General features: G+C 40.5%; 1 protein-coding gene across 1 annotated transcript; it reads left to right on the forward strand.

Moving 5' to 3' along the window:
• Positions 1-560: 560 nt before the first annotated feature.
• LOC109908110 (protein ILRUN) lies at positions 561-7399 on the forward strand. The gene is made up of 5 exons (XM_020506589.2): positions 561-1446; positions 2860-3014; positions 3234-3431; positions 4781-5094; positions 5239-7399. The coding sequence occupies exons 1-5, from the start codon at positions 1289-1291 to the stop codon at positions 5272-5274; spliced, it is 861 nt and encodes a 286-aa protein (XP_020362178.1). The 5' UTR covers positions 561-1288; the 3' UTR covers positions 5275-7399.
• Positions 7400-14125: the final 6726 nt, after the last annotated feature.

The raw sequence follows: 14125 nt of genomic DNA on the forward strand, positions 1-14125 counted from the left end.
CTGCGGCAATGGAACCCTGACCTGTTCACCGGAAGTGCTTCCTGTCCCAGACCTGCTGTTTTCAACTCTCTAGAGACAGCAGGAGTGGTAGAGATACTCTCAATGATTGGCTATGAAAAGCCAAATGACATTTACTCCTGAGGTGCTGACTTGTTGCACCCTTGACAACTACTGTGATTATTATTATTTGACCATGCTGGTCATTTATGAACATTTGAACATCTTGGCCATGTTCTGTTATAATCTCCACCCGGCACAGCCAGAAGACGACTGGCCACCTCTCAGAGCCTGGTTCTTCTCTGGGTTTCTTCCTAGGTTTTGGCCTTTCTGGGGAGTTTTTCCTAGCCACCGTGCTTCTACACCTGCATTGCTTGCTGTTTGGGGTTTTAGGCTGGGTTTCTGTGCAGTACTTTGATATATCAGCTGATGTAAGAAGGGCTATATAAATACATTAGATTTGATCAGAGCTCTTGCAGCGTGAACTGACATGTTGTCCACCCAATCAAAGGATCAGAGAATTAATCTAGTACTGAAAGCATAAACTACAGCTAGGTTGCACTGCAGTGCTTAAAATGTGGTGAGTAGTTGACTTTAAGAGTGAAAGACAATAGTTGAACCGTTGAATTACTTTTTTTGCCGTTGTTTACTGACACCGGTCATATTCAACGGGTGTTGCATGTTCGTAAATTCATCAGTTATTCTGCGCTCTAGCACACTCAGATTTGAAATCGGAATAAATAGCCAGAGTGAATTTACGAACGCACCCACGTGTTAGAAAGTATTGTATCTCGCAAACTAGATAGCTTGGGTGCTTGACTGCTTTGTGAGGTCAGAACGCTCGCCCTGAGAGCGAAACGATCTGCATTTACGAACACAATCTGACAACGCTCTAAATTTACGAACGGCCCAGAGCGCACTCTATGGTGGATTTATGAACGCCAACTGTGGCCTAGTTCAAGAAGGTCGGCCTGAGCTAGGCGCTGCGTGGATTCGATTACAAAATACAAGGTGTACGTGTTCACCACATGTTGTTTGAATTAAAGCGATGTACAGATTAAATAATCTATTATATGTACTAAAATAAATAGCGGACAGTCTGAGACCTACTCAGATGTTTTTGTTGGAGATTATCTTGCTACATCGACCATCTTGAACAGGCCATGGGTTGACGTCGTCACATAATTGTCAATGACATGCGCATTTGGGTTGTTGTTGAGTTTGTTATGACAGGTTGAGGCCTCGGACTAAATTAGGAAAGGAACCCTGTCTCTGTCCAGGGAAATCCACGATGGAGGGCATGGATTTGGACCTGGACCCGGAGTTAATGCAAAAATTTAGCTGCATGGGCACTACCGATAAGGACATACTCATAGCCGAGTTTCAGAGAATGCTTGGGTTTCAACTGAACCCCGCTGGATGCGCCTTCTTCTTGGACATGACCAATTGGTGAGTTCGGGGAATTGTGGCCTCTCTGTGATTGCTAATACTAGGATTTTGTTAGTTGCATGACGGATAGTCAGCCAACACGGTTTATTTGTGACTTTCTTTTTTATTTACAATTCAACGAGACAAAACTATATTGTCGTGTATATTCTTAATTGGAAAATGTAATTAAATTGGATTGACATTTGGATTGCATGCTAGCTAATTAGCTACAGCCAGGATAGTCCTTCCTTGGTTGAAAAATCATTGACAGATCTGGGTCTATTTTCTATCATTTTATACAGGGGAACGTGTCAATTACATATCTTTATTTTCCAGTGTTCAGTTGTGTTATGGTCAGACTAATTCTAATGTCTGGAGAGGGTCTTGAATTAACTGAGCCTAGTATAATTAGCTAGAGTAATCATAGCTAGCTAACTAACTACAACAGAAGGCTTCAACCAACGAGGTTCGTTTGTCCATTCTGCTTTTCTTTTTCAGCTATGAATTTCTTACCACATGAAAGTGCCCAGTCATTACAATATCGCTAGTGCTATACGGGATATTTGGGACGTACCTACCCTAAACACTACCTTTAACAATTGTAAATGTAAACTTCAATGGAGTAGGGACATTCCAAGGATCTCTGATAGCACGGCCTGCCTCACGACAAGGTTCCAAGACCCTCCTTTAGATCAGGGAACATGCTGCAGCCTGTGTTATGTAACAACTTGGTGCAAATCAAGTTTCATGGGCAACAATGTTACTGGTGGAAGCTTTGCCCCCACACAACTGTGGTTCTGCAGTGGAAACGTGTCACAATTACTTTGTTTATGTAATTAGTTAGTAATTGCACTTCCAGAATGAGCTGTCTAAAATTAGAACCGCTGCACACACAGCTATATTATGACAGTAGGTTTGTTGCTGCACATTCAGATTTCTGTAGTGTTGCTCTGACAAACATGCATAATTCAAAAGGTCAATGTCCACTTGGACATCTGGCCAAATTGTATGTTTAAATGTTTAAAAACCCTCTTATGTCCAAGAATTTCAGAAATATTTATAATATTTGGTTTAATTCCTGTTGACCAGCTTGTTAGTAAAGGCCTTTAGGGGTGGTGGTTTAAGTAGGCTTGGCTCCCTGTCATTATATCCGTGTGTCACGGGAGGGATCCAAGAGGCAATACAAGTTTCACTGCTGAGATTCATATTTGACATACTGACTTGACTTAAACCAATTTATTCCATAAGGAGCATAGGTCATCCATACATTTTCTCCATGCACTCTGTTTTTGGCCAGTTCAATAAGCAGGCCTTTTGGTAAAAATATGATATTGATTTTTGCTTCTAGTTTCCCCCTCTTTTTAACCTCTGGGGATTGTTGTATTCTACTAACTGATATCCATTCCTTTCCCTAAATTTTTACGTCTCTTATAGGAACTTACAAGCAGCCATCGGAGCCTACTATGACTTTGAAAGCCCCAACATCAACGCACCATGCATGTCTTTTGTTGGGGATGTGACGATCGGGGAGGGGGAGTCTGTGCCCCCTGACACGCCCTTCACAAAGACGTGGAGGATACAGAACACAGGTTGGTTGTAGTGGAAAAAACCCTTTAGGAGCTGCACACAGTCATAGACAGTGTTGACAACAGTGTTGACAAGTCCTTACTGTTAGCTTTCAGGCTTTGAAGTTCCATCCTTGTAGTAAACAGCATCCCAAACAAGCTACTGATCGTCACTGGAGCTGGCAATTGAGGTTAATATTTATTAATTTCATCATGCATCTTTTGTTTATTTGACTCTTGCAGGAGCAGAGTCTTGGCCCCCTGGGGTATGTCTGAAGTATGTTGGAGGGGACCAGTTTGGTCATGTGAACATGGTGATGGTGCGCTCATTAAACCCCCAGGAGATGGCTGATGTCAGCGTACAGATGCGCAGCCCCCTTTCCCCTGGCATGTACCAGGGCCAGTGGAGGATGTGCACAGCCACCGGACTCTTCTATGGTGGTGAGAAACTTCATTTGGCAACCAGCTTAATGATAAGCACACAATTGTTGTTAACAATTTAAACAATTATAATAATCTGTAAATTTATTTATTGTTTAAAACCTTTATACATCCTTTATAAAGTATACTTTAATGTAAAGTGTTACCGCAGTCTAATGTTGAATTCACCAAAGTTAGCGTTTACATCACTTGAATATATTCAAGGTCTAATCAGGGCTCTGAAGTGTGACAAAATATTTTGCTGTGCGACCAGGATAACAATTTTGGGAGCACTGTGCAACTAGGAAAAAAATCTCCCAGATAATAATTGTTGATAATGATGAGGCTTCGCTGTACTGTTGTTTCCGAGTGCCCTAGAAAACAAGCATCCTGGTTGCAACATTACTATAGTGAAAACGGCTTGCTGATAGCCTCCAGTGTGTCAGAGTGCACTCTGTGCTGTTCGTACGTTGAGTGCATTCAAATTGTTTGTTTGTAAATTCAGAGCATTTAGTTCTCGGAGCATTCAGAGCCCACACTGGACACTGGCCGATGAGTAGGGTTGATCCGAGCATTCTGACCTCACAACGGCAGTCAATGGCCAAATCTAACTGGCTTAAATTGGCTAGCTTGGAAGCTACTTCCAGACACAAATGAGAGATCACCCCACTCTGACCAATTTACTTGCCATAGCAGAGCTGGCTAGACTGTTTTCATGTTGTCTAGAGCTTTAGTAACTGTAACTGTGCTGCTGGCAGCAATTTATTTAAAAACATTTTTGCCGACATTTACTGACACCTGTCATATTTAACGTGTGTTGCGCTTTTGTAAATTAATCAGTTATTCTGCACTCAGGCACACTTAAAACGAGAGTGCTCTGTAATCGGAGTAGATGGCAAAAGTAATTTAACAAACGTACCAGAGGTCAAAAGATCTGACCCATATTACAGGCGCAACATTTTTTATCTTCCTATTATCCGGGAATGCATTTTACATTCATAAACCATGTTGTGGGCCGTTGTAAAACTACTTGCTCGTTAACCATTTGTTTACACTTTGTTCAGTCATGCTGCCTAATTGGTTAGCTAGCTAACATTACCAGTATATCCAAACATTTGGGGGCACAGAAACCTAATATTCCACAAATGACTTTGTAATAATAACAGGGATTTGTATCAACATTTGAGCTTTTATAATAAACGAATGTCTTTACAGTGTTACATATTAGTTTCTAGGGCATAACATGTGCTTTAAAATGAGGTAGAATTCATATAGGCTGTATCTAAATCTTATTTTCTGCTGCTTTAACGTTCAGCGTACCAATTCTACCAATGAGAAATGTGGAGTGTTAATGTCTCTCCCCACTGTAGATGTGATCTGGGTAATCGTCAGCGTGGAGGTGGGAGGCCTCCTTGGCGTGACGCAGCAGATGTCCTCCTTCCAGGCCGAGTTCAACACCCAGCCTGCCCGCAACGTGGAGGGAGACTACAACCCCTTCGCCTCGCCACAGAAACACGCCGGTGCCCACGATAACAGTCACCGTGACGACAGCGGCCTCAAGGACCCCGCGGATGTCTGGGAGGGTGGCCCGGACCGAATGCAGCAAGAGCAAAATGGACTGTCACACAACTCTGTGAATATAGCAACAAACGGGCTCCAAAGCAACCTAGTGACTTACAGTCAGGTAAGGCCTATGTGAAGCAACTGCAAACCTTTTAGGGATACCCTTCATTGTTCAATTATACCATAGCTCATCAGTACAATCACAACTTTGTATTTATAAAAAAAATCTATATCCACAAAATGTTTCTTTATCTTTTACCCACAGGGTATTCACGAACCCTATCCTTTTGGGCAGTCTTAAAACATGGGAAACATCGTCACATCCAGGCAGCACTGTGTTCCTGGATCCACAACATCTATCGTGGGAGGAGGCTTTACTTGTGGCTGGTAGAGTATCCTGAGATTCATACAAACACTTATGCAAAGTTCCCCCTCCACTTTACGCAACACAAACGGAAACCAGAAGACAAAGCTGCTCTGTTCTCCCAGCATACGACTCAACCAACAAGATCCCACATCCAGTGTATGCATGTGTGAATGTTAAGTTAAAAATGAGTGCTACAAATCATTTTTTTAAAGAGATGAGATACAAGTTTTTTTTTCTGGTCTTTATTTTTAGTTATTTAGTTGTCATGTCCGAATGCTGTTGAGACTACAGTGATGAAAGGAGGAGTGTGTGTTTGCGTCGGAGTGTGCATGTGAGTGGGTATGTGTGTTTGCTTGGTTTATGCAACCTGAAAGAGACAGACTAGGGAGGAAAAGCCATTTATTTTGCGTACTGATCCTCTAGTTCCTAAGCTGACTTTAAAAAAAAAAGTAACCTCTTCTTTTCATACTTTTTAAAATCCTAATTTCACAGTGTATACTTTTTAGGGACAGGAGAATAATTCAGCAAATTTAGCAGCCTGATAAGCATGTATTGTTTTGGATGTTTTTCTGGTAACAACAAAGGAAGAACACCTTATTCACATGCAAATCCCATTTGCTGCAGCTTCACTTTTGATTGTTGGTTGGTTCTGTTACTCTGAAGTTGAGCTACAGTATATCCATCCACTAGAGGGAGATCTTTATCAAAATTGCAGTTTCCCACTTACCAATTGGTGAAAAAAAAGAAACATGAACTAACATTTACTCGAAGGACCCTCCATGTCAGGATCAATACTTGGAAAGTAGATTATATCACCACACTGTAGGTTCAATTTGTTTTAATAGGGCTTCATCATTTTGTTCTGTGAGATTGCAAAAGTTCACATGTTGCAAAGCAGTGTCGTTTCTTGGTTTTGTCATTTTGAGTTGAATGTATTAGCTGAATGTAGAGCTATGTTGTTTTGAAGCATTTTTGTTTTATCTGCCCAAAGATCTTATACATTTGCCTTGAAGACACAGCTTCATTTAAGGTTTTCAGATTTTCTAACTCTTTTTGTTCATTATTATTTATTCCAAAGCCCAGGAAAATGAATCTATTCTTGAGAGAAAATGTTGAAATTACAATTACAGTGTCTTGTTCAGACGATGTTAAACTCAACCATTTATTCAAATATACAGGCATTCATTTTGTTAGTCCCTCTAAAGACTATATTTTAAAGAATGTTTTAAATTACTTGCACTAACTGGCTAATCTCTATGCACTGAGTAGTTTGGCCTCCAGCCCAAACGTGAGATATTTTACTATTGCTCCTTATGATGCCAGTTGTCTTTATGCTTCAGTTTCATGCCTGGGACACTACATGCCTGGTAGGCTACATGTGTGGTCCTCCTCGGTTTTGTTATCTTTCCATCTGCAACCAGGGATTGACTTTGAAAACCTGGCTTGCAAGATTACATTTTTCAAATATCTACTATTTACTTCATTGCATTGGGGCAGTTGGGCAACAAACGGCAGAAAACTAATTTGCACCCAGGGATGATTGACTGTACTTTGTCAATGTGACAGCAGTGTCATTGTCCAGAACCACACCTCCTGTCATAGCTAATCTGCCTATGTTACAGTTTTCCCCTGAAGGCATTTGGTAGTATCTTAGATCAATTGCATGTGCTCTTCAAATTTATGAAGCAAGTTAATGACAAATGTTTCTCCTCGTCGTAACAGGTATACACTGCTCATTAATCTCCTTGGTTGTGTCTCAAATTGCCCCCTATTCCCTTTATAGTTTCCTTACTATATAGGGTACCGTTTATGACACACCCCACATTCGTATGTTTTTTGTTTACAGTCGGATGTCACATATTGAGTGATACATTGCTTTTTTTTAGGGGGTATGATAGATATTTTTTTCTGTGAAGTTTTCAGGGGTTAGAATGGTGAATGGATGACTTGGAATTCTACAGCAGAACATTTATGAGACAGAGTCAGCAAAGATATGAAAGCATTTTTCCTGTATGTTTGAACGAACGTTTGTATGATTAAATTATCACTGAAAACAAAATGCTGGGCATTTCTCCGTGGTCTTTATTTTGCACGTACTTTAGATATATAGACTCAGTAAATGTTTTTATTTTATTTTAGAGTTAATATTCAGTTTTATGATTTTTAAAAGAACTGGAATGTTAATTTATCTTGCCTTGAGTATTGTTACAGTAATACATTTCTCTCCAGATTAATTTCTTCAACTGATTAGCTTTAATCATGCACTAAAGACTCATAAGGACAAAAAAACATTTATTTACTGTGTATAGGTAGTGGAAATGGATGCCTGTAATATTTACCAAGCAACTTGAGAATGAATAACTTGCATTCATCAACTGTACATTTTCCTCTACTAATGTCAATAAGGTGTCCAAATCAAATGTCCTAAACTCAGGTTATGACGACGGTCACTGGTTTTTGTTTAGGTTCCCACTCCAAGATAATGGATTATTTTCCCTGCACCAAATGTAACAGAGCCTCATTCATAAATTAATCCCAGCCATCAGTCACCTTGTGGGTGATTGAATCTCAGGTAGCATTGATCTACATGTTTTTGGCATGGTAAAATTTGACTGAAAAGTCAGCCAATCTTATGAATAGCCAATACATGTCCAATTAGACCAGGATATAAATGTCATTATTGTAAGGTAAAACTGCATAGGTATAAGGCATGGATAGTATAGAGCTGTGACTGAAGAAAAGGGTGATAGCTTCCACATACAGTATGCTGTGTCAAACCCCCAGGGCATAATTGATGGACAGGGTGGGTGGGTGTTTCAACCAAAGTGCTTTTTCAGTTTAAAGAGGTTTTTAGTTACAATCACTAAGTCTGCGGGGCTAACTTGCCAAAATGCTACAGTTCACTAGTTTCTGTTTATCTGCTGAGCATACAGCCTCAGGGAACGCTGCTCATTTGAATGTTGGCGACCTTGAGCATTATGTAAATATCTTAGAGCTCATCCACCTGAGACAGCAGGGGAGAAGGCTATAGCAGAGCGTGATAATGACAGTGAAAATACGTTTGAAGACAAGATGAGTTACTGACTATGATAATATGTAATAGTAGGTTGGATCAGGGGTTGAGTGGATGGAAGAGGTTACCCACCCAGTTCAACGGTTAGTTTGGATTTCCTTTCAATTTTGACAAAATTCCCTGACATTGTTTACTTTTTGCAAATCCAATCATTTTCCCACGTTGATTAAATGTCATTACATATTTATTTGTTGTTGAAATAACATAGAAACAACGTTGATTCAATCAGACAGTGTAACAGTGTTACTCTTCTGCACCTTCCATCTGCAACCAGTGATTGACTTTGAAAACCTGGCTTGCATGATTGCATTTTTCAAATATTTACTATTTACTTCATTGCATTGGGGCAGTTGGGCAACAAACGGCAGAAAACTCATTTGCACCCAGGGATGATTGACTGTACTTTGTCAATGTGACAGCAGTGTCATTGTCCAGAACCACACCTCCTGACATAGCTAATCTGCCTATGTTACAGTTTTCCCCTGAAGGCATTTGGTAATATCTTAGATCAATTGCATTTGCTCTTCAAATTTATGAAGCAAGGGAATGATTAAAAATACTAAATTCCCTTACATTGATGACTTTTTGCAAATCCAATCATTTTCCCACATTGATTAAACGTCATCACATAGATTTTTGTTGTTGTTTAAATGACGTAGACACCATGTTGATTTACCTAGTTAGTGTAACAGGGTCACTCTTCTGCACTTTCAACTCTTCAATGAAAATATATTACAAAAATAAAGTATATGTTGTTTCAGGGTGGAGCCCATTGAAACTGTTCATCAACAAATTCAATAACAGGTTTTTTTTAAATGTAATTGCTATAGGTCAATGGGCATAATCTGTCATTGGCATCAAACCAACACTGAGATGTTAGATATGTCTATTAACTTACTCCGATGATTCATCCAACTGTGTTGGCACATGGTAGCTCTTTTAGAATATTTCAACAGCACTGCACAAACATTGCTCTTTTGTTTAAGCAAATATTTGTGCTCTCTCTCAATATTGCTGTTACACAATTTCTCTGAACATTTAAATGAAGGATATCGCGTTTTCTGTGACAGATCTTTCAACATTTCATAAATGTCTCCGTCTTTTCAGTACAGCTCTCACACAAACATAGCCTGATTGAACACACAAGTCCCTCAATTAATTTGTCATTGTGATTCTGTGGGCTAAGCTTTAGCCTCTTGTGTTATACCTCTGTCCCCTGGCTCTGAGCATGTATGTTAATCAAGAACACTGGCTGTAACTTACCCCTAACCCCTAACTGGTTAGTTAGTTCTCAACCTCACCAGACTGCTCAAACAATTCTAAAGCGCATGCTTGTCATCTCTGTATCCCTTCAAAATAGTTTGACCTAAAGTTGCCCCCCTTTCCAAATAAAAGCATACCCTGGTACTATGACAGTTTCAACTCATGACAACTTTCCAAGTAGATTTGAATGGCATGATTGTGGTAGATGGAAGATTGGTAGAAGTTCCAGGAAGATTTACAGATTGGGAAAGAGGTGAATTTGCATCTTAAACTTCCCTTTGGAAGTCTGCATTTCCTAATGTCATTTTATCCTGGCGACATCACTTTTAACAGCAGTTCATCAGAAAGTTGCAGATCCTCAACTTCACCGCAAACTGTTGTCATGAGAAAACATAGTTTGGCTAGTGACCACATCAGACAATAGAAAATGGTGCAATTAATTATCTTGGATGCCATAAACCCAGTTTGAGTATATCAAGAAAGTGGGTTTTTCAACACATTTAGGGAATTCCTGGATCTATACCTTGTGAGTTGGTTTCTGGCAGAAAACTGCTTTGCTTTAATGTTCTGTTGTGCTAGTCCTACTATCACAATGTTAATCAATGTGTTTTGTAATGTCTTCGCCTCAGGTTGAAGAGAATAAACATTGTTATACACCTTATTCACCTCATGTATGTTTAGCAAAAGCCAGCTTCTCATTTTTATTTATCGCCTTGCTCGGGGCTTGAACCAGCAATATTTCTGGTCGGTCTCTCTAACCTCAAATCCAGGGCCCAGTCCCAGCCAATTATCAGACTGATCAGACAGTGTTTGTGTGTGCCAGGGGAGGCTGGTAGGAGGAGCTATAGGAGGAAAAGCTCATTGTAATGGCTGGAATTGAATAGGGCGCATTCGGAAAGTATTCAGATTCCTTTGTTTTTTTTCCCACATTTTGTAACGTTACAGACTTATTCTAAATTGATTACACACAACACCCCATAATGACAAAACACAAACAGAAATACCTTATTTACATAAGTATTCAGACCCTTTGCTATGAGACTTGAAATTGAGCTCAGGTGCACCCTATTTCCATTGATCATCCTTGAGATGTTCTACAACTTGATTAGAGTCCAGCTGTGGTAAATTAAATTGATTGGACATGATTTGGAAAGGCACACACCTGTCTTTATAAGGTCCCACTGTGCAAGTCAGACGAAAAAAACAAGCTTTGAGGTCAAAATAATTGTCCGTGGAGCTCCGAGACAGGATTGTGTTGAGGCACAGATCTGGGGAAGGGTACCAAAACATTTCTGCAGCATTGAAGGTACCCAAGAACAGTGGCCTCAATCATTCTTAAATGGAAGAAGTTTGGAACGAGTAAGACTCTTCCTACTTCCTAGAGCTGGTCGCCCGGCCAAACTGAGCAATCGGGGAAGGAAGGGCCTTGGTCAGGGAGGTGACCAAGAACCCGATGGTCACTCTGACGGAGCTCCAGAGTTCCTCTGTGGAGATGGGCGAACCTTCCAGAAGGACAACCATCTCTGCAGCACTCCACCAAATAGGCCTTTATGGTAGAGTGGCCAAACGAAAGCCACTCCTCAGTAAAAGGCACATGACAGCCCACTTGGAGTTTGCCAAAAGGCACCTGAAGAACTCTCAGACCATGAGAAACAAGATTCTCTGGTCTGATAAAACCAAGATTAAACTCTTTGGCCTGAATGCCAAGCATCACATCCAGTTGTGGAAAAAGTACTCAATTGTCATACTTGAGTAAAAGTAAAGATATCTTAATAGAAAATGACTCAAGTAAAAGTGATAGTCACCCAGTAAAATACTACTTGAGTAAAAGTCTAAAAGTATTTGATTTTAAATATACTTCAGTATCAAAAGTAAATGGAATTGCTAAAATGTACTTAAGTATCAAAAGAAAAGTATAAACCATTTCAAAATCCTTATATTAAGCAAACCAGACGGCATTTTTTTTATTGACGGATAGCCAGGGGCACACTCCAACACTAAGACATCATTTACAAACGAAACATTTGTGTTTAGTGTGTCCGCCAGATCAGTGACAGTAAGGATGACCAAGGATGTTCTGTTGACAAGTGTATGAATTGGACCATTTTCCTGGCCTGCTAAGCATTCAATATGTAACGAGTACTTTTGGGTGTCAGGGAAAATGTATGGAGTAAAAAGTACATTATTTTCTTTAGGAACAGAAAATTGTTGGCAAAAATATAAATAGTAAAGTACACATACCCCAAAAACAACTTAAGTAATACTTAAAAGTATTTTTACACCACTGGTCACGTCTGGAGGAAACCATACACCGCTCATCAACTGGTCAATACCATTCCTACGGTGAAGCATGGTGGTGGTAGCATCATGCTGTGGGGATGTTTTTCAGTGGCAGGGACTGGGAGACTAGTCAGGATCGAGGGAAAGATGAACGGAGCAAAGTACAGAGAGATCCTTGATGAAAACCTGCTCAAGAACACTCAGGACCTCAGACTGGGGTCAAGGTTCACCTTCAAACAGGACAATGACCCTAAGCACACAGCCAAGACAATGCATGAGTGGCTTCGGGACAAATCTGAATGTCCTTGAGTGGCCCAGCCAGAACCTGGACTTGAACCCGATCGAACATCTCTGGAGAGACCTGAAAATAGTGGTGGGGCGACACTCCCCATCCAACCTGACAGAGCTTGAGAGGATCTGCAGAGAAGAATGGGAGAAACTCCCCAAATACAGGTGTGCCAAGCTTGTAGAGTCATACCCAAGAAGACACGATGCTGTATTCGCTACCAATGGTGCTTCAACAAAGTACTGAGTAAAGGGTCTGAATACTTGGCAAGAAAAAGTATGTACCTGGATTTCTGCATACAATTGATATCTTCATCTAGGTTACAACAAGAGACAAACACAGTCTGCTTAAACTAATAACACACAAACAATTATACGTTTTCATGTCTTTATTGAACACACCTTTCAAACATACACAATGCAGGGTGGAAAAAGTATGTGAACCCTTGGATTTAATAACTGGCTGACCGTCCTTTGGCAGCAATAACCTCAACCAAACGTTTTCTGTAGTTGCGGATCAGACCTGCACAACGGTCAGGAGGAATTTTGGACCATTCCTCTTTACAAAGCTGTTTCAGTTCAGCAATATTCTTGGAATGTCCGGTGTGAACTGATCTCTTGAGGTCATGCCACAGCATCTCAATTGGGTTGAGGTCAGGACTCTGACTGGGCCACTCCAGAAGGTGTATTTTCTTCTGTTGAAGCCATTCTGTTGTTGATTTACTTCTGTGTTTTGGGTCATTATCCTGTTGCAATCACCCAACTTCTATTGAGCTTTAATTGGCAGACAGATAGTCTTACATTCTCCTGCAAAATGTCTTGATAAACTTGGGAATTCATTATTCCGTCGATCATAGCAAGCTGTCCAGGCCCTGAGGCAGCAAAGCAGCCCCAAACTATGATGCTCCCTCCACCATACTTTACAGTTGGGTTGAGGTTTTGATGCTGGTGTGCTGTGCATTTTTTTCTCCTCACATTGTGTTCTGTGTTCCTTCCAAATAACTCAACTGTAGTTTAATCTGTCCACAGAATATTTTGCCAGTAGCGCTGTGGAACATCCAGGTGCACTTTTGCAAACTTCAGATGTGCAGCAATGTTTTTTTGGACAGCAGTGGCTTCTTCCGTGGTGTCCTCCCATGAACATCATTCTTGCTTAGAGTGCATTACGTGTCGTAGACTCGCCAACAGAGATTTTAGCATGTTCCAGAGATTTCTATAAGTCTTTAGCTGACATTCTAGGATTCCTCTTAACCTCATTGTGTAATGCGGTGCGTGCTGGTGGCAGGGAAGTCAGGTGCAGGAGAATGAACTTGGTAAAAACGGAGCTAAACATTAAAAAAACCTCCGACAACCAAAGTATACAAAAGTTACATAATAGGGTGTAAAACCCGTCGCACACCAGAACAAATAACACACCTACATACAACAAACAATCTCTGCCAAGGACATGAGGGGAAACAGAGGGTTAAATACCCAACATGTTGTGAATGGGATTGGAACCAGGTGTGTAGGAAGACAAGACAAAACCAATGGAAAATGAACCGCTTAACACCATTCTGCGCTGTGCTCTTGCAGTAATCTGTGCAGGACGGCCACTCCTAGGCAGAGTAGCAACAGTGCAGAACTTTCTACAATTATAGACAATTTGTCTTACCGTGGACTGATGAAAAATACAGCTTTTAGAGATACTTTTGGAACCCTTTCCAGCTTTCTGCAAGTCAACAATTCTCAATCTTCTGAGATCTCTTTTGTTCAAGACATGGTTCACATTAGGCAATGCTTCTTGTGAATAGCAAACTCAAATTTTGTGAGTGTTTTTGATGGGGCAAGGCAGCTCTAACCAACATCCCCATCTCATCTCATTGATTGGACTACAGGTTAGCT

This window comes from Oncorhynchus kisutch, linkage group LG17 (assembly GCF_002021735.2).
Source record: "Oncorhynchus kisutch isolate 150728-3 linkage group LG17, Okis_V2, whole genome shotgun sequence".
Lineage (NCBI taxonomy): Eukaryota > Metazoa > Chordata > Actinopteri > Salmoniformes > Salmonidae > Oncorhynchus > Oncorhynchus kisutch.